This window comes from Neocloeon triangulifer, unplaced genomic scaffold (genome assembly GCF_031216515.1).
Source record: "Neocloeon triangulifer isolate White Clay Creek 2 clone unplaced genomic scaffold, ASM3121651v1 ptg000012l, whole genome shotgun sequence".
NCBI classification, from domain to species: domain Eukaryota; kingdom Metazoa; phylum Arthropoda; class Insecta; order Ephemeroptera; family Baetidae; genus Neocloeon; species Neocloeon triangulifer.
The window spans coordinates 2,997,959-3,016,455 of record NW_026775554.1 but is presented as its reverse complement, the minus strand read 5'-3'; the positions used below and the strand labels follow the sequence as shown (position 1 = coordinate 3,016,455).

At 36.7% G+C, this 18,497-nt stretch overlaps 4 protein-coding genes across 5 annotated transcripts; all 4 read left to right on the top strand.

The window, feature by feature from the left end:
* The first annotated feature begins 357 nt into the window (after positions 1-357).
* Positions 358-2,634, top strand: LOC132196577 (alpha-amylase A-like). Its single transcript, XM_059619336.1, has 7 exons — positions 358-563; positions 667-987; positions 1,046-1,161; positions 1,342-1,940; positions 2,094-2,209; positions 2,269-2,424; positions 2,486-2,634. Exons 1-7 carry the CDS (start codon positions 381-383, stop codon positions 2,498-2,500), a joined length of 1,506 nt encoding a protein of 501 aa, XP_059475319.1. The 5' UTR covers positions 358-380; the 3' UTR covers positions 2,501-2,634.
* Positions 2,635-5,668: 3,034 nt separating this feature from the next.
* Positions 5,669-7,711, top strand: LOC132196766 (alpha-amylase 4N-like). Its single transcript, XM_059619627.1, has 6 exons — positions 5,669-5,860; positions 6,035-6,349; positions 6,409-6,655; positions 6,712-7,295; positions 7,390-7,545; positions 7,603-7,711. Exons 1-6 carry the CDS (start codon positions 5,690-5,692, stop codon positions 7,612-7,614), a joined length of 1,485 nt encoding a protein of 494 aa, XP_059475610.1. The 5' UTR covers positions 5,669-5,689; the 3' UTR covers positions 7,615-7,711.
* A 282-nt stretch (positions 7,712-7,993) lies between these two features.
* On the top strand, positions 7,994-10,788 carry LOC132197844 (sodium-coupled monocarboxylate transporter 2-like). 2 transcript variants are annotated; one of them, XR_009441908.1, is made up of 13 exons: positions 7,994-8,206; positions 8,264-8,423; positions 8,496-8,561; positions 8,629-8,680; positions 9,046-9,113; positions 9,194-9,348; positions 9,411-9,551; positions 9,605-9,713; positions 9,764-9,873; positions 9,921-10,104; positions 10,167-10,242; positions 10,298-10,479; positions 10,539-10,680. XR_009441908.1 is itself a non-coding variant. In XM_059621421.1 (13 exons), the coding sequence occupies exons 1-13, from the start codon at positions 7,995-7,997 to the stop codon at positions 10,780-10,782; spliced, it is 1,770 nt and encodes a 589-aa protein (XP_059477404.1). In that variant the 5' UTR covers position 7,994; the 3' UTR covers positions 10,783-10,788. The 2 variants fall into 2 exon arrangements, 1 of the variants encoding a protein (XP_059477404.1); XM_059621421.1 differs by having other exon boundaries at positions 10,156-10,242; positions 10,539-10,788.
* Positions 10,789-11,015: 227 nt separating this feature from the next.
* On the top strand, positions 11,016-15,555 carry LOC132197843 (sodium-coupled monocarboxylate transporter 1-like). Its single transcript, XM_059621420.1, has 13 exons — positions 11,016-11,365; positions 11,816-11,975; positions 12,036-12,101; positions 12,223-12,274; positions 12,333-12,400; positions 12,483-12,637; positions 12,688-12,828; positions 13,018-13,126; positions 13,337-13,446; positions 13,505-13,688; positions 14,667-14,753; positions 14,811-14,986; positions 15,043-15,555. The coding sequence occupies exons 1-13, from the start codon at positions 11,148-11,150 to the stop codon at positions 15,320-15,322; spliced, it is 1,806 nt and encodes a 601-aa protein (XP_059477403.1). The 5' UTR covers positions 11,016-11,147; the 3' UTR covers positions 15,323-15,555.
* Positions 15,556-18,497: the final 2,942 nt, after the last annotated feature.

The window sequence follows — 18,497 nt, the reverse complement described above, 5'->3', positions numbered from 1 at the left end:
TTTGATTGACAGTTATATGTATATTCTGCCATTCAAGTTGACTGTTGACTTCTTTGCGCTTTTTGATACCAGGGGTTATGCAGTTAAAATCAGATCACTTTACTGATATGGAATTCAAAGTTATGCAAAAGGGGCACAAAAAGAAGGGTCGTCATTATGTCACCTATTAATGGGCACACGTGAACGGCCGTCACGCGTGCGGTCACAAAATTATCTAGCAAATCTAAAAAGTCGATCGAATTTTAAACCGCGGTCAAATAAAAATTCCTGATAAGCTTCCAAGATTTTTTTAATTTTGGTACGGTCAAGTAGGTGCAGCGTTTGATAAGGCCAAAGGCAGTTGTATAAAAAGAAGCTGCTTTTCATGTCGCGCTACCAAAATGCAGCGCTCCGTAGCTGTCGTGGCCGCTCTGTTGGCCGTGGCCTCCGTGGCCCATGGACAGTACGACCTGTACGCCTGGCCTAACCGCAGCACAATTGTGCACCTCTTCGAATGGAGGTGGGAGGATGTGGCGCGCGAATGCGAGGAATATCTTGCTCCCAACCACTTTGCTGGCGTCCAGGTACAATATTGCTTAAAAATTAAAATGTATAAAAAATTTAATTAAAAAAAAAAACAGTAATATATAGTCTAGATCAATTTTTGATGAATTTTTTAACTCTTAGTTGTCGCCCGTGGCTGAGCACCTGAAGTGCGACGAGCGTGGCCGTCCTTGGTGGGAAGTCTACCAGCCTTTGTCTTACAACATCATCACCCGTTCTGGCGACGAACTGGCCTTTGCCGATATGGTGAGTCGGTGCAACGCCGTTGGCGTCAGGATCATTGTCGACGTTGTGCTGAACCACATGAGCGGTGACTGGGATCCTGCCATCGGCATTGATGGAACGACTGCCGACACCGTGGCTCGAGACTACCCTGGAGTTCCCTACACAGTCGAACACTTCAACCCTTTCTGTGAGGCCAACAACTATCAGGATGCCAACATTGTAGGTTTTTTTTTAAACGTGATAATTTGAAAAAATCTCAATTATAATTGATGTGCAGATCCGTAATTGCGAAATCGCCCAACTTCATGATCTGAACACGTCAATCGCCTACGTCAGGGACAAGCAGGTTGAATACCTGAACAAGCTCGTCGGACACGGAGTCACTGGATTTAGGTGAAAAAAATTTAAAATCAATGTAATAATAATTAGTTTAAAAAAAAATAGCTTGATTTCAAATTTTTTTTGTCAGGCCTGTGTCCCTTTTTTTAGCTCCAATCTTATTTTATTTAAGGAATTTTAATATTTCTTTTTGAACTTACTATTTTAATAATTTGTTTTATATAATAATTTTAGAGTCGACGCCGCCAAACACATTTGGCCCGAGCACTTGGCCGACGTCATGAACCGCGTGAACGACCTGCCCGAAGCTCAGGGTTTCCCTCCAGGCGCTCGACCCTTCGTCGCTCAGGAGGTGATCGACTTCGGCACAGGGGAGGCCGTCACCAAGGACGAGTACTACGGAATCGGTTACATCACCGAGTTCCGCTACGGCTCCGAACTGGGCCGCGCCATGCGAGGCAACAACCCTCTGAAGTGGTACTTTGACTTTGGCGAGAACTGGGGATTCGCTCCCGATAAGTACGCCCTTGTCTTCAATGACAATCACGACAACCAGCGCGGACACGGCGCCGGAGGCCAGAACGTGGTCACCTACAAGGACCCCAAGTGGTACAAGCAGGCGCAGGCCTTCATGCTGGCCTGGCCCCACGGCTACCCGAGGTTGATGTCGAGCTTCGACTTCACCGACACCGAAATCGGACCGCCGATGGACGCCAACGAGAACATCCTCCCGGTTACTACCAACCCCGACGGCTCCTGCGGAAATGGCTGGGTCTGTGAGCACAGGTGGAACGCCCTCACTCAGATGGTCTCCTTCAGGAACACTGTTGTTGGTGAGGAGCGATTTTTTTTTAAATATAGACCAAAGTCGAGCGGGTTGCCTACCCAAATATTTAGCAGGCGTTTACCTCATGCATGTTTATATTAATTTTTTCCAATTTATTTATTTAATTACTTATTTACTTACTAATTATAATTTTTTTCAGGCACAAATGTGACTTTATGGTGGGACAATGGAAACAACATGGTCTCCTGGTCTCGGGAAGGCCTCGGCTTCATTGTGATCAACGGCGAAGCTGGTGATCTGGATGAAACTCTCTCGGTTATTATTATTTTACAATATTACTTAAAAAGATCTAATTTTTCTCATTTCAACTTTAGACTGGCCTCCCTGCCGGCACTTACTGCGATGTCATCTCGGGCAAGCTCGAGAATGGCGCCTGCACTGGACTGACAATCGTGGTCGCCGCTGACGGTACCGCGGCAATCTCTCTGCCTGGCGCTTCTCAGGAGGGCGTTATGGCCACCCATATTAACGTAATTCTTTTCAATTTTAATTATAAATAAAAAATAAATTTATTTATTTCCAATTTTGCAGGCTAAGATTGCGTAAGAGTGCAAAGAACATCATCCTTGAGTGAAAAATCTGTACATATTGAAATCTGAATAAACTGTGTAGCTCATAATCAGTATGAAAGTTTGTATTTTTTTTCTATAAAATAAAGACTTTTCTTGCATACAAAAATAGTTCATCTGGTATTTAAATTGCAATAAAAAAATCGAAAAATTTTCAGCCCATAACATAAAATATTTTTGATTTCACTTTCAATGAAATTTTTAATTGTTGAGTAAAAAATAATACTAGTCAGCTTTGAAAAAGCGATATGATAGTGCTCAACGACCTTTTCGCTAGATGCTAACGTTTCCGTGCAAATCATCACGACCGCAAGAAACTTTGCCGACGTATAATAATGTTTATCAATCAGTTCACGTACCCTGGCTTTTTCATCAAATGGGACATTGTGTTCTGTTCGATAAGAGTGTATAATTCGTATCAACAATAAAGCACAACATGCCTCTAAATTACATAAATCTTGATAATCCTCTTATCTCTTTGATGATCTTATGCAAGGGCTCTCTTCAAAACTGACTTTTGATCAATTATAATGCAATGCATTACGAAGCCCTATTAAGTGTTGTTATGATAACATCACACCACTTAAATAACAAAGTGAATGTTTACGTTATTATTAGATAGCAAAAACAAAAAAAAAACATGTTTTTTCCTCAAAGATTATAGAGAGAGAAACACAAATTAAATAATAAATTTTTTCCTGTGCTCCGTTTTTTTATGTTTTTTGGTCAAAAACCCAAATTAAAGTTAAAAATGCCCATCTTGGAAATTTCATCTTGTCATAGGATGCACAATTCAATGCGCAAAATATTTTCTAGCAAAAAAGTTGAACTGTATTTTATTATTTAATTTAAAATAACATAATAAAGTAGAGTAAGTAATATAGTAAAGTAAGTAATTTTTATTAAAAACAATCGATTAAAATCTCAATATATCTACTGATAATATTAATTAAAACAAAAATTAATTAGTCGCACGCGTACACAGTCCAAAATTTAAGATTAATTTTCAAGAACGCTGTTATGAAAAAAACTCACAAAAAGGCACTGATTCCATTTGGATACTTTTGTTGAGTAAAAAGCAACACCTCTTACCTTGGTGGATGCGTAAGCAAGACTAACTTGTGCTCGTAACCGCTCTCAAACAAGCAGGTGAAAGTAATTTTAATAATAAATCAAATAAACAACAATTAATATAAAGAGGGCTCTCGTATTTGATAAACAACAGTACTTTTGAATGATTCCCAAGCCTAATAAGGCAAACCTGTCCAGATTGGTAATGAGATTCATTGTCAGTGAGATGTTACCTTTTTTTTCTCTCAACCTATTTTACATTTTTGTGACTTGTTTGGAGTAAAATTAATGAATTTAAATTAGTAGTCACAAGTGAGCTCACTTTATTAATAAGATAATTATTAGTAAATAAAAATAATGTAGTTAGTGCAATAAAAGATAATAATATAATAAATAACAAAGGTCACGGAACTGGTTCCAATAAAACAACGTCTCTTGCAGTTGTGATGAGAGTGCGAAATATTTTATTTCTCCTAGAGAGAGATGTTTGTATAAGTCACGTCTGGGTGGTGTTTGGTTGTTGCCACATTTTTATGATGAATTCAAATCTGCTCCTTTATGTGGATTAATGGGTCAAAATAGTGTCAAGCAAGCTCCTCTTGTCCTCTTTTCTCATCTGGCCAAAATTGATGGGGCTATTTTATATTTTGTATCAGTAGACGCTCCTTTTAATTCAATAAATTTTGTTTTAAAAGATTTATACGGATTAATAAGAAAATCGTCTCAGGTTCTAAAATGCGAGAATTTTTTTTATCACAAAGTAATAATGTACCCAAAAAGGTAATGAATATCAAAAGTTTTTGGGTTCACCGATTAACTGGCTAGACGGCTAAGGTACGACCTTATCCAAGAGTTTAAAGAGTAGAGTTTTCATGTCACACAGTTACATAACAGAATGTTCTAGATGTTTTAAGTGCAATTGTACTCCACTTAAAAATGTTTTCAAATTGGATCAAGATTAATTTCAATGCACCGTGTCCCCTTTTTTATGACAATCAAGTTCCATTGAAAGAAAAAAATGACAAAATCTAAACCACAATCAAAAAGAACAAAGTTTAAAAGTTCTTATGCAAGCGAAGCTGACGTGAAAACCACTTGAGGTTGTTGATTTGTCAAATGATTTCGTTTGGCCAATAGCGAATTGCGGCTTAGAAGGTTTGATAATATACGCAGAGTTGAAAAGAAAAGGTTTAATTGGTGCTTTATGCGATAATATCAGACGTGTGTCGGGGCCTCACGTGTTGCCAAGCAATGCTTTGTCGATTTTAAGAACCTATCGAAGTGCGCTTTAACGCATAATCTATTTAACACTTATCCACCTCCCCCAATAAGAATAAAGTTGCAAAGAGCACTGCATAATAACTAATTATATAGCATTCAATATTTTATTGCAATAACAATTATTTTCTTATTTTTTTGAATCTCTTCATTACATTTTAGCAATATATTCTAAATGGAAGGCTAAAATTGAAAATGACACACAAAAAAACAAAAAAATATTTAAAAAAAAATCATTTTAATAAAATTTAATTTCAATTATTTATTTATATCTATTTTTTTTTAAATTCCATTTATGAAAACACCTTTATAAAAAAAAACAATAAATATATTATTATATTATGGGTAATATTAATATTCATTTGGAATAAGATTAAAATCATAAAATATAAATAGTGAAATAAACAAGAATTAATTTAAAACATTTTCATGCAGTTTCTGATTCTTCTAGTTTCAACAACGCGAAAAGCAAAAAGTGAGCATCAATCTTGCTTTGACCAGCTTATTTTCAAAAATAGTTTCTTGAATTATTTTGTGAGATCTAAAATTTTATAAAAAGTAGATTATCAAATTCTGTTTTCGAAAATTGTGAAAATAGGAATCATATTGGGTGATTGATTTTTTTATTGAAAAGAGTGACTGAGCAAGAGATTAATCTGCGAAATTGTTCTTTGACACGCACTCATTCTCAAGCCAAATACCGCGACCTAATCTCCATGCGCGGACATCAAGATAGGGTCGACCCCAAGCACTTAAAGAGCTTTGCAGTGCGTATATAAGTCGCCCACCGAGCTACGGACAGTATTCTCTAACAACAATGAGGGTGCTCGCAGTCCTGGTTGTAGCTATTGCTGCTGTCAACGCACAATGGGACCTCAACATGGTCCCAGGCCGCACCACAATTGTCCATCTCTTTGAATGGAAATGGGGTGACATTGCTGCCGAGTGCGAAAACTTCTTGGGGCCTAACGGCTTTGGAGGTGTCCAGGTAAATTAATATTTATTAATTTGTATTTTCCAGAAATTTAATTTTGATTTTATGTTTAAAAAAGCTTATTATGCGCAAAATATTAAAGAAATTTAATATTTATTAAAGTACTATGCAAAATACAAGATTGGTAATGAAAAATTTGATTGCTTATAGTAAAATATTATTTGATAGATTTCTCCCCCGACTGAAAACGCTGTGGTTAGCAATCGCCCCTGGTGGGAACGTTACCAGCCAATTTCTTACAATTTCGTCACTCGCTCTGGAGACGAAGGTGCCCTTGCTGACATGATCCGTCGTTGCAATGCTGCCGGTGTGCGCATTTACGCTGACATTGTTTTCAACCACATGACTGGCGGTGGCAGTTTCCTCACTGGAACCGGAGGTAGCACCGCTGAGCCTGACAACAAGCAGTACCCTGCTGTCCCGTACGGACCCAACGACTTCAACCCCACCTGCACTATTACCAACTACAACGATCCTAACAATGTAAGTTTGCAAAAAATATACTTATGTGAGAAATTCTATAGAAAAAAAATTAATTTCAGGTTCGCAATTGCGAGTTGGTTGGTCTTAAGGATTTGGCCCAAGGCTCTGAATATGTCCGCGGAAAGATCGCTGATATGTTGAACAGGCTTATCGGTTTGGGTGTCGCTGGATTCCGAGTTGATGCCGCTAAGCACATGTGGCCTGGAGATATGCAGAACATCTTGAACCGCCTCAATAATCTGAACACCGATCACGGTTTTGCTGCTGGAAGCCGTCCTTTCATTGTTCAAGAGGTTATTGACCTTGGTAATGATGGTATCCAAAAGATGAGTTCACAAATTTTGAACGAGTTTTCTTTAAAGGTGGAGAAGGTGTAAGCCACTCTGAATACTTGTCCATCGGTCGCATCACCGAGTTCAGGTTCAGCGCCGAAATCGGCAAGATGTTCCGTGGAAAGAATCTGCTGAAGTATCTGGTGAACTGGGGCGAGGGCTGGGGCTTCATGGCCTCTGGCAGCGCCCTGGGCTTCGTTGACAACCACGACAACCAGCGCGGTCACGGAGCTGGTGGTGCTGACATCCTCACCTACAAGGACTCCAAGGGCTACAAGATGGCCACCGCCTTCAACCTTGCCCACACTTACGGTGCCAGCCGCATCATGTCCAGCTTTGCCTTTGACAACACCGATGCCGGCCCACCCGCCGACGGATCTGGAAACACCGTTAGCCCAGGATTCAACGCCGACGGCACCTGCACCAACGGATGGGTCTGTGAGCACCGCTGGAGGCAGATCTACAACATGGTTGGCTTCAAGAATGCCGTCGAGGGCACGGCCATCAACGACTGGTGGGATAACGGCAACAACCAGATCGCTTTCTGCAGAGGTGGCAAGGGATTCGTGGCCTTCAACAATGAATTCGGAGCCAATCTCAACACCAACCTTCAGGTGAGGATAATTTTTATTAGATTTTGCCATTTTTTCGAAACCTTTGTTAGTTTTGTGGCTCAACATGAACGGGTATGATATTATTTATATACAGACTTGCCTCCCCGCTGGTACATACTGTGATGTGATCTCCGGATCGAAAGAAGGTGGTTCTTGCACTGGAAAATCCGTCACTGTTGGAGGTGACGGCGTAGCCAACATTGTGATCAACAGTAACGAAGACGATGGTGTCCTTGCCATCCACGTTAACGTGAGTATTTCATCAAGAACGTAGGAGAAATGGTCTAATCATTTTTAAAAATTTCAGTCAAAACTGTAAAAATTTGAGGGAAGGAGAGAACCTGACAAGAGGACTGGAAATTAAATTGTACATATTATAATTTAAAAATAAAATTAAAAATTAAAATTTTTTTAAATAGCATAAAACTATTTATTAATCAAACCCTATTGAAAATAAAGCATAATATATGATGCTTCAAATATTCATTTGTTCAAAATGTATGAGAATGAGTAAAGATTCAGAAATATTAGGAAATGAAGCAAAAACGGTTGCAGCAGCACTCAAGGCAACAAGGCCAATAAATTTAGGGCAACGCTTTATCAGCGACGCACTATTTTAGCCCACTTATTGCAACAAATGAATGATTGCGGTCCGCTGTAACAGGCGCGGTCCCTACCTAAAATTTAGTTGCCGAAAAGATGGCCCAAGATGCAGACACAGATGGTGATGGCCCTTCTGGATATTTTTCTTTGATCGACTATTCTGTGTTTGGCGGAATGCTGCTAATTTCGGCACTGATCGGCATTTACTTTGCGTTTTTCGCCAAGCAAAAGCAGAACACAACCAAAGAGTACCTCATGGGTGGAAAAAGTATGGGAATTTTTCCTATTTCTATGTCACTTATTGCAAGGTATTTAAAAATAATTTCTAAATAATAATATGCTACTGAAAATCAATTAACTTTTAGTTATATTTCTGGAATCTCTTTGCTCGGCATACCCGCGGAAATGTATACTTTTGGGTCGCAATATTATGTGGTTGTTTTTTCCGAGATCATGGTCAGCGTCACAATGGCTTTTGCCTTTATACCCGTTTTCCACGGCCTCAATATCACATCATCATACGAGGTTGCCTTTTAATAGAATAGGCTAGTTTCAATGAAAGATATAAATAGATTGCTAATAATATTATGTTTGCAGTATCTGCGTCTGCGATTTAATAAGCCCGTTCGTTTGATGGGTTCAGCTATATTTATGATCAAAATGGTAAAAACGTTTTTCATCTCTGACAAACAAAAATATCATTTTAAATTAATTTTAATTATTATTTCAGATGCTTTACATCCCAATCGTAATCTACATGCCTGCACTAGCCTTTAATCAAGGTGAAGATAATTTTATTTATTAATTTTCATCGTGCTAAATAATTAGAGTCAAATTAATAAAACTTATTTTTTTTTATATAATAAATTAATTTTAAATGGTGACAACTTGAGAGTAATAATATTTTGTAAATTTGATTTTTTTTTCAATATTATATCTTTAAAAAAAATGCTCACATCTACCTATGCAACCCGAAAACATATATGCAAAGCAGGTTGCATAATTAAATTTTATAAACGGTGCTTTGAAAAAAGAGATAAAGTCAATGGATGTTCCAAGAACCAGAATTATGTTAATTTTCTCACTAACAGCTATTTAAATTAAAAACTTTTCTTTCTTGTAAAATTTCAATTTTTAACGCCAACAGTCACGGGCATCAACTTGCACTACATCACTCCAGTTGTTTGCATAGTATGCATCTTTTACACCACTCTGGTAAGAACAAACATATAAGATTTGATTAGATTTATAATAAATTAATAAAATATTATAGAGAAACTATGAATTTTTTATAGGGTGGACTTAAAGCTGTCGTTTGGACTGACACTTTGCAAACCATTATAATGTTCTTGGGTTTGATCGTTGTTATGGTTTTCGGAACGACTCAAGTTGGAGGATTAGCAACTGTGATTGAGCGCAACGCTCAGAGCGGAAGACTAGAGTTGTTTGAGTAAACGCAAAATCAATAATTTCAAAAACGGTTCTAAAAGATTCGATTAAAAAATAATATAGTTTTGATATCGACCCAACTACACGTCACACATTTTGGACGCTATCATTCGGCAACTACTTCAATTGGTTGGCCGCGTGCTCTGTAAACCAGGCCATGGTGCAACGGTGCCTTGCAATGCCAACAATGAAACAGGCAAAAACGTATATTTTTATTTTAAAAAATACAGAAATCTTTTTAATTAAAATTTTTACAGCGCAATTCTAATTTTGACTTGTGGAATTTTCACCATTGTTTCAATGTGTTGCTACTCTGGTCTTGTGGTTTACGCTGCTTTCCATGACTGCGACCCGATGTTAAGAGGGGTATTTTTTTTTTTTAAATTCTATCCAAATAATTTCAGTTGAATTTCTAGCTCGTCAAAAAATCCGATCAAATCCTTCCGTATTTTGTCACTCAAATGGGAAAATCAATTCCGGGACTGCCTGGACTGTTTGTGGCCGGTGTTTTCAGCGCTGCTTTGAGGTAATTAAATAATTTATAAGTGACTTGCTTAGTAAAATCAATTTCAGTTCAATGTCTACGGGACTTAACTCAATAACTGCCGTTTTCTACGAAGACTTTGTCAAACCATCAGTGAAAAAACCTTGGTCCGAAGCCAAAGCCAGTTTTGTAATGAAGGTGGTTGTTTTTGTTGTCGGGACGATTTGCGTGGGAAACGTTTTCTTTGTTGAACGTCTCGGGGCGGCAATTCAGGTGGGTGGCAACACCAATACTGATCGCAAATAAATAGCTGATTTTGACTAGGTTGTTAAAAGTATGTCTGGAATTACTGCTGGAGCTTTACTAGGCACATTTTCCCTGGGACTATTTTTTCCTTGGGCCAATTCAAAGGTAAATTATTTCTGCGCGTTGAAGATGGAAAAAAAATTACTGAAATTATTAAAAGGGCACGCTGGCTGGTGGAATAAGCAGCATTTTATTGGTAGCGTGGATTTCTTTCGGATCGCAATCAAATATCGCAGCTGGAAAAATTAAGTTTCCAAAAAAGCCAGTTACCTTGGAAGGCTGTTCATTGGCACAGCTCTCCGGTTTAAATACAACAGCGGCTTCGATTCTACACATAAATAAGTATTTTATCATTTTATCATAAAAACAAAAAAAATTTATACCAATTTAATATTTTATAGTGAAATAACGAGCCCCGACGTTTTCTACTTTTATCGACTCTCGTACTTGTGGTACACCCTGATAGGAGTCACGACATGCTGCACTGTTGGTCTTTTAGTCAGTTTTGCTACCGGCGCCAATAAACCCCAGGACGTGGACCAAAAACTGCTCAGTCCCATCATTCACCGCTTCATCGACTCGCCCAAGAAACAAGAATCTCACATGCTCCAGCCAGTTGAGGAAAAATTACTCACGTCCACGTAAAAATTAGTATTTTAATGCTCAACTGGCCTGAAAATTACACAAAAGAGAAACAAATTTATGTTGGCGTGCAGATAGCAACTTGAATTATAATCGGGGGCCAGATTGTCAAGTGGAAACTTCCATTAAAACGTCCGCGTTGCGAAAAGTTGCTAAATTTTGTCCTTTCAATATATCTTTGGCGGCCACCTTTTCTCACTCTCTAGTTCAAAGGCGCGTGTATAGTTGCGGGCAATAAATTAAGGCTGCCCTTATCAGTGGCACATGTATTATTTAAAGCCACTTGCAGCAACAAAGGAGTGATTGCGACTTCTTGCAACCAGTCGTAGTGTCTAGCAGAAGTAGCCGCGTGTAGTTGGTAAAATAAGATGATGGTCCGAGGAGAAGCGGAAACGGCGGCCCATTTGACATCAAAGTACTTTTCGGCAGTCGACTATGCGGTTTTCGGCGGAATGCTGCTTTTCTCGGCGCTCATCGGCATTTACTTTGCGTTTTTCGCCAAACAAAAGCAGAATACGACAAATGAATACCTGATGGGCGGAAAGAGCATGGGAATTTTTCCTATCTCAATGTCATTAATTGCCAGGTTGGTGAAATTTATATTTTAATCTGATATATAACGCAAATATATGTTATTGCTTCATAATTTAATTCAGTTATTTTATTTATGAAAATTTTTCAAGATTTTATAGAAATTCATATTTGGAATTTTTTAAGACATTTTGATGGATTAAAACAAGCAATATAAAAATAATAAAATCGCAAAGAAAGATCAAAATATTGATTGGACTGCATAGCCACAATGACCTAATCATAAGGATCAGAATTAAATTTTTATTAGATAATTTTAGCATTAATTATATTTTTTCCTATTATGAGCGGCAGCGCCGCGTTTTAGCAATTTTTTTGCCAGAGTGTTGTTGCGTTTGATGCGTTTCTTCACATTTTATAATTTTTTCTCTTCCATTTTTGACTTAATTTGTAAAGAACGAAAAAAATAGCCTGCAGTCAGTATAGCTAATTTTTTTTTTTGCAGTTATATATCTGGCATCGCCTTGCTCGGCTTGCCTGCAGAAATGTACACTTTCGGAACGCAGTACTGGATGATTGTTTTGCCAGAGATCGCTGTCAGCTTTACAATGGCTAATGCCTACATTCCTGTATTTTATGAGCTTAACATAACATCATCGTACGAGGTTCGCTCACCTGTAACGAGAGAAGGATTATAAGCCCGTTAATGCTAATGTATTCCACAGTATCTTTGCTTGCGCTTCAATCAGCCCGTCAGGATTTTAGGGTCAGCTATTTTTATCATCAAAATGGTAAGATAATAATAAAAAATTATAAAAATTAAAATATATCAAATATATCCAGCATAAATTAAATTTTATTTCTATATATAATTATTGAAAACAATAATAATAATAATTTGTTATGCAACAGATGCTCTACATACCACTGGTAATTTATGTGCCAGCTTTGGCTTTTAATCAAGGTAAAAAATTTAACAAAATTAAATGACGTGCTTTTAATTTTTTAAATCCAAATTTCAGTTACTGGAATCAACTTGCATTACGTAACCCCAGCGGTTTGCATTGTGTGCATATTTTACACAACTCTGGTGAGTCCATCGTTTTTTTTTAGTTGTTTAGAAGCAGCAATTTTCGTACAAGCCGATTTCAAGCAAGAGTAATAATTTTCAGGGCGGTCTGAAAGCGGTCGTGTGGACCGACACGCTGCAGACGATCATAATGTTCTTCGGAATTATTATTGTGATGATATTAGGAACCGCTTACGTGGGCGGATTCGGTGTTGTCTTTAACAGAAATGCTCAGAGCGACAGACTGGAGTTTTTCAAGTGAGAAAGCGGCTCCAATTTTATATTGAAAGTAAAACTTGATATCTCAGCTTTGATCCTGACCCGACGGTGCGACACACAATATGGTCTGTGTGCGTGGGCAACTACTTTAACTGGCTTGCATCTTGCTCAGTTAACCAGGCCATGGTGCAGCGGTGTCTGGCAATGCCGACCATTGGAAAGGCAAAAATGCAAGTTCATTATTTTTTTAATGAACACAGTTTTTTTAAATATCAAGATAATCCACCATATTTCACTTTAAAATAATCAGTTTATTTTATTTAGACTGAATTAATGAATATTTTTGCTTAAAAACTTAAAAGGTAAAATAAATTTCTTTTCATTTTATGTTAATCGCCAAAATGATGCATCTTTAACAGAACTGTTCTGATACTAGCGCTTGGAATACTGAGCATCGTTTCCATGTCATGCTACACAGGTTTGATAATTTATGCAGCGTTCCACGATTGCGATCCCGTGACAACAAAAGTAAGAATGGTTTTTTTTTATAGTACTTGTTTGAATTTTTTAAACACAATCTCACGTGGACGAGGTGCAAAAACTCGTGATTTTTATTTATGGCTGTAAAAATGCCGCGGAGATAAAATCTTTTGAATTGGTAATAACAACTGATCGACCAAATTGTTTGGCTTGTTGCCTGTCAACACGCAAATGAGTAAAATGTATTTCCTTTTGCAGTTGGTGAGCAAACCAGATCAGATCTTGCCCTATTTCGTCACACAAATCGCGTCCAACGTCCCTGGACTTCCAGGGCTTTTCGTGTCTGGCGTCTTCAGCGCGGCGCTCAGGTAAAAATAAAACACCCTTTTAATCAAGATTATGTAATTTTTACTCATGCGTGGGTAGCTCAATGTCGACGGGACTAAACTCGATCACAGGAGTGCTCTACGAAGACTTCGTTAAGCCGTCCGTGAAAAAGCCCTGGTCGGAGGCCAAAGCGAGCTTCCTCATGAAAGTGGTCGTCGCCGTCGTGGGTTCGATTTGCGTGGCACTCGTTTTTCTCGTTGAACGCATGGGAGCGATCATTCAGGTAATGCAATTTTCATTGATAATGCACTTGGAACATATTTTAATTATGAATATAACGAAAATCACTTGATGAGTTCATAATTATTATTTCTTAAATAAATTAATGTTAAGTTGTTAAGTACCAATTGTATCAGAAAGAAATTACTGCCTAAACATTACAAAAATTATCGATTTAAATGACGCAAAAGTGAAAAAAATAATCTTTAAAACAAAGCGTTTTACGAATAATTCAATTCCATTATTAGCAGGTTATTAATTGTTTTGAACATAACTATTTTTTCATATGGAAAATTCAAAATAAGTTAGCTTGATTTGGTATTTTTGCTTTCTCTCTGATTTCTATTTTTATTTCTGATGCAAACACAAATTAAATCAATTGAAGGATCTTCAGATGAATTATTCATTCTCCTTTCTCTTTTTTTTCATTACAGTTTTCAAAGTTATGTTTCACCAAAATACTTTTTTGGTGGACTAAAAATTTAATCCACATCATTTGAGCCTAAATTCTTTTTTCTGTTACAAATATTATGTATATTGAAGTAAAAGAACAACATAAATATTTTGTTCTCATCTACAGCTAAAATCAAATTCAGGACAACTGTTGGTTAATAAAATTTTCAATAAAAATGCTTCTGCATCTTCCCGGCCATTGTCTTTTGCGTCGTCATATTTATACGAATCATGTTGCGCCGCGCCTATCATTTTCGTCCAACAACTCGTGATCCGCCTAAAGTTTGGCGTCGATTTGCTGGCTCTTACTTTCTGATACATATTGAATGTTATATAACCACCTGCGAGACATATATCCTTGACGAGAAATGCACGGCGGCAAATTCCACGCGGTAATAAATCTCATGCACTGGCCAGTGCCATTCATCAAAATAAAGGCACACACTTTTGAATATTAATTGAAGTTAACACGATAAGAAATGTGTGAGTGATTTTTTTGTAATTTGTATTCCGTGCACTCGCCCTCTAGGTTGCAAAAAGTTTGTCTGGAATAACTGCTGGAGCACTTCTGGGAACTTTTTCGCTTGGCATGTTCTTTCCGTGGGCCAATTCTGCGGTACCTCCTTGCATTCAAATTGTGCTGACAAAAACTATTAAAATTTGTAATTTCCAGGGCGCCATGGCTGGTGGGATCAGCAGCATGCTTTTGGTTGCATACATTTCTTTGGGAACGCAAGCCCACATCGCCTCTGGGAAAATTTCCTACCCAAAAAAACCGTTCTCGGTTTCCGGATGCTCTTTGGAACAACTTTCAGTCCTAAATAATTCAACAATTCCAATAATTATTGAGTGAGAAATAAATTATTTTCCTCTTATTCTTTATAAATATTTTATTTATTTTTTAGAGATGCATCGATCGGTGTCACTGCTGAAGATGTTTCTTACATTTTCCGTCTTTCATATCTTTATTATACAATGATCGGAGTTTTTACCGCCATCGGCGTTGGCCTCTTGGTCAGTTTTGCTACGGGTGCCAATAAACCTCAAGATGTGGATCCGCGCTTCCTCAGCCCTGTCATCAGACGGTATATTACGTACGACGCCAAGCAAAGGCAAAAATATTTTGATGGAGAAGCTTACGAACTAAGATCGGTGCAGAAAAAATTAATCTCTCCAGCGTCTTGACACAATTGCTAATAATAAAAAGAAAAATGTGTGAATAAAAATTTTAATAAGTCAGACACGATTATGATATTTATATGAATTTATATGAAACAAGCGGATGATAAATAATTTTCACAGGTAAATTGTTGAAGTTTGATTACATTGATAAAGATCTTAAAATATGCAGCAATATTAATTAGAGGTGTATCAAAAACCAGTTGTCTGTTTAAATGCGTGCTCCCATAGAGCTGAAAGCTTTTAAATTTTATTTATGATCTCATTTGATCAAAATTGCTCTAGATAATAAATAATGCCCTGGAGCAAAAATTTTATTTTGAAGGCTATTTATTGTAACAAAAATTTGATCGCAGACTAGCTTTTAAGATAAGTCTATAAAAAATTACTTATAAAATCTATAATAATTCTTATATTAAAGTATGACGAGCTTTTTTGTTATGAACTTTGAAATTCATGGTCAATGATATTCTTTTCTTGGAAGTAGTCAACAAATAAGTAAATAAATTCAAATTCCATAATTATCAAATTTTTTTAGATTGAAAATTTTAATAGAACGTTATAAAAGATGCAGTTTTGATTAATGTTTAAAGATGAGTATTGATTTATTTAAAATAGGGAAAAAATAAACCTTTTTGTTGAATTGAGATTTCACAGTCAAATTTTCAAACGGATTATGTATTTATATAAATTCAGTTGGTTGTGCCAACTTATTGATTGAGATTTGATACGAGATTAGCGCCTGCGTGTGTGTTGTGACATATGTACGCATTTTAGGAAATTAATACTATAGCAAACTCACTCGCACTCAACTATAAGTGAAGCCGTATCACTTTACTCATCATCAGTGAAAATGAAAGTACACGCTTTTTTTGCATGCAGCCGTGAGTCAATCCGCGCGACGGACTTGCAAAGGTTTCACAAACCAACCGACAGACTCATTATTTACTACAGACGCTCAGACGCAGCGAGACGAAATAAATTTCAACGTGAAAATCCTACGTCTGCCAATATGGCATGAGAAGTGGGAATTAGACCGACGCGAGAAATGAAACAGAAGAAGGAAGGTGAACGCCGCAGAGGCCGACGGCATTGAACCCTCATTGCATTTCCAGACATGTGTCGTTAAATAAGCCAGTCCTCGTGGGCGAACAATGACAAGTAGAAATAAAAGAGTACATCAGACATTGACTGTTGTGTCTCTCTTTCACGAGTTACCAGTTAAATATGCATTACTACAATGGAATGACACAAAGTGCACGCCGCCCATTCACTTGCCTTGTTACATCATTCATTGATAAATATTTTTCTACACAACCGAATAATCAACCAGAATAGAAATATTGTACTTATGCAGCTTAAGATAGTGTCTCTTTAAAAGAAAATTTAAAAAAAGTTATTCGAACTATTTATTTTTTGTAACACAAGCTTGTATTAAATTATTCTGGAGATTTTAATGGGCGATCAATGCTCATAATCATAATAAGAACTTGATTCACTCTGCACGTGGCGTGATTTGACGACCGGTCTATAAATTACCTTTGGCATGTTTGGAGAAAACCGAGTCGCAAAAAGTCACTAAACTCGTCGCCAGATGATAATTTATTTGCGAGCCGAAAACTTTTCATAAAAGGCACGTTAAAAAATTGTGGTTAAGGGACTTTCAAGGAAAAACGCGGGTTAAAAATAGCCATTCAATCTGATGGCCCCCACTCTGTTTGAACAACCTTAACTAAAAATAAACTCGCAAGCCCTGAATTTCTCCTCAGGTGACGGACAACCTTTTGCAACTTTAGGCTTGAAATGATCCCACAGCCTTTTTCTTTTGGTTGCAGTGAATTTCAGAAGCTTTTAGAGAGGAAAAAATTATTTATTTATATATACCATTTAATTACAATTTGGTGTAGTCGCCCCTCAATTAATATATTTTAGTCTGGCAGAGTCCCTTCCAAGAAATTCGTATTTATAGCTCTCAATAAAACCATCGCCACAAATTATTTACAAACAGCAGAAGGCACTTTTCACGAACAAGCTGTTGATTTTGCGAGCGAAGTGCTTTATTTCTATTATGCAAATGAAACAGGTTTGAGATTTTATGGTTCACGGCGGCGTTAAATTTTCGCCATAAGTAGAATTTGTAGTTAGTTTAAAAATCGCAGAAAAATCTAAACACCGAAGTAATATTAATTTTTATCAAAAAAGACGCAAAAACCGCGGCTGTAGACGTATTTTACGAGGGCAAATACTTTCGAAATTTAAATAAGACTTTAGAGTACCTTAATTACTTAAAATGGCAGATTCCGCCAGAGGCTCGCATTCTAAATTGAAACGTTCTGCCAGAGACGGGGGTCATTTTTCATCCCAAGCAGACCCAAAGTGGTCCCATTAAATTCATTGGACACATTATCAAGCGGAGAGCTGTAAAATCACGACAAGCCTTAGTACCAAATAAATGTCCTATGATAAGCATCTCGGAGAGAGAGTGCGAAATAGAAATTTGCTGCTATTAAAGAAACCTTTTGATCTTAAACTGGATTTATACGTTTTTATTTAGTATAATCTGACTGAAATCTTGTTTTGGCTGTACACTTATAGTGTCGTTTACACTTTGTGCCCTTAATTCAAATGTTCAAATCGCAGTTAGAGTTACTTACTGCAAAAAAAAATGTATAGTATGGACCACTTTTTAACTGTTCAAGTGTTCAAACAAAATTATTGCTCTTGATTTTGACATCAAATCAGAATTTGAAAGCAAAGTAACAATTATTAAATCTTTGAAGTAAAATTAACATAATTAAATTGCAAAAAAAAAAATTTTTTAACAACTGATTCAAGACTGTATAATAGATTTATAAAAAATAATTAAAAAATTGCATTAATATTTTCGTTTCTTTTTTTAGTATGTGGACTTTTTTGGAAGCTGTTTATTATTTTTTTTAAATTCGAAACATTTCTTTATTGATTTAAAAAAATTGCAACTAATTTTTTGATTTTGTTTTGGGAAAACTCTTACATTGAAAGCCCCACCGTACTAAAGTTCTCCTCTGTTCTATTTCGAAGTTGACGATTACTTGAAATTTTTATTTTAAAATTTTCCTATGATTTACAATATTTATACAAAAGTTAATGAATTAATTTGAATATCTAGAATATTCGTTGAGTACACTTTTTGCTACTTATT

Bases quoted from the DNA above. Each gene is read 5' to 3' on its own strand.
- LOC132196766 (XM_059619627.1), top strand. From the start codon at position 5,690: ATGAGGGTGCTCGCAGTCCTGGTTGTAGCTATTGCTGCTGTCAACGCA. The intron at 6,350-6,408 runs GTAAGTTTGCAA...AATTAATTTCAG, and splicing joins ACTACAACGATCCTAACAAT to GTTCGCAATTGCGAGTTGGT. The intron at 7,296-7,389 runs GTGAGGATAATT...ATTTATATACAG, and splicing joins ATCTCAACACCAACCTTCAG to ACTTGCCTCCCCGCTGGTAC.
- LOC132197844 (XM_059621421.1), top strand. From the start codon at position 7,995: ATGGCCCAAGATGCAGACACAGATGGTGATGGCCCTTCTGGATATTTT. The intron at 9,714-9,763 runs GTATTTTTTTTT...TTGAATTTCTAG, and splicing joins GCGACCCGATGTTAAGAGGG to CTCGTCAAAAAATCCGATCA. The intron at 9,874-9,920 runs GTAATTAAATAA...AATCAATTTCAG, and splicing joins GTTTTCAGCGCTGCTTTGAG to TTCAATGTCTACGGGACTTA.
- LOC132196577 (XM_059619336.1), top strand. From the start codon at position 381: ATGCAGCGCTCCGTAGCTGTCGTGGCCGCTCTGTTGGCCGTGGCCTCC. The intron at 988-1,045 runs GTAGGTTTTTTT...ATTGATGTGCAG, and splicing joins ACTATCAGGATGCCAACATT to ATCCGTAATTGCGAAATCGC. The intron at 1,941-2,093 runs GTGAGGAGCGAT...AATTTTTTTCAG, and splicing joins CTTCAGGAACACTGTTGTTG to GCACAAATGTGACTTTATGG.
- LOC132197843 (XM_059621420.1), top strand. From the start codon at position 11,148: ATGATGGTCCGAGGAGAAGCGGAAACGGCGGCCCATTTGACATCAAAG. The intron at 13,447-13,504 runs GTAAAAATAAAA...ATGCGTGGGTAG, and splicing joins GTCTTCAGCGCGGCGCTCAG to CTCAATGTCGACGGGACTAA. The intron at 14,987-15,042 runs GTGAGAAATAAA...TTTATTTTTTAG, and splicing joins ACAATTCCAATAATTATTGA to AGATGCATCGATCGGTGTCA.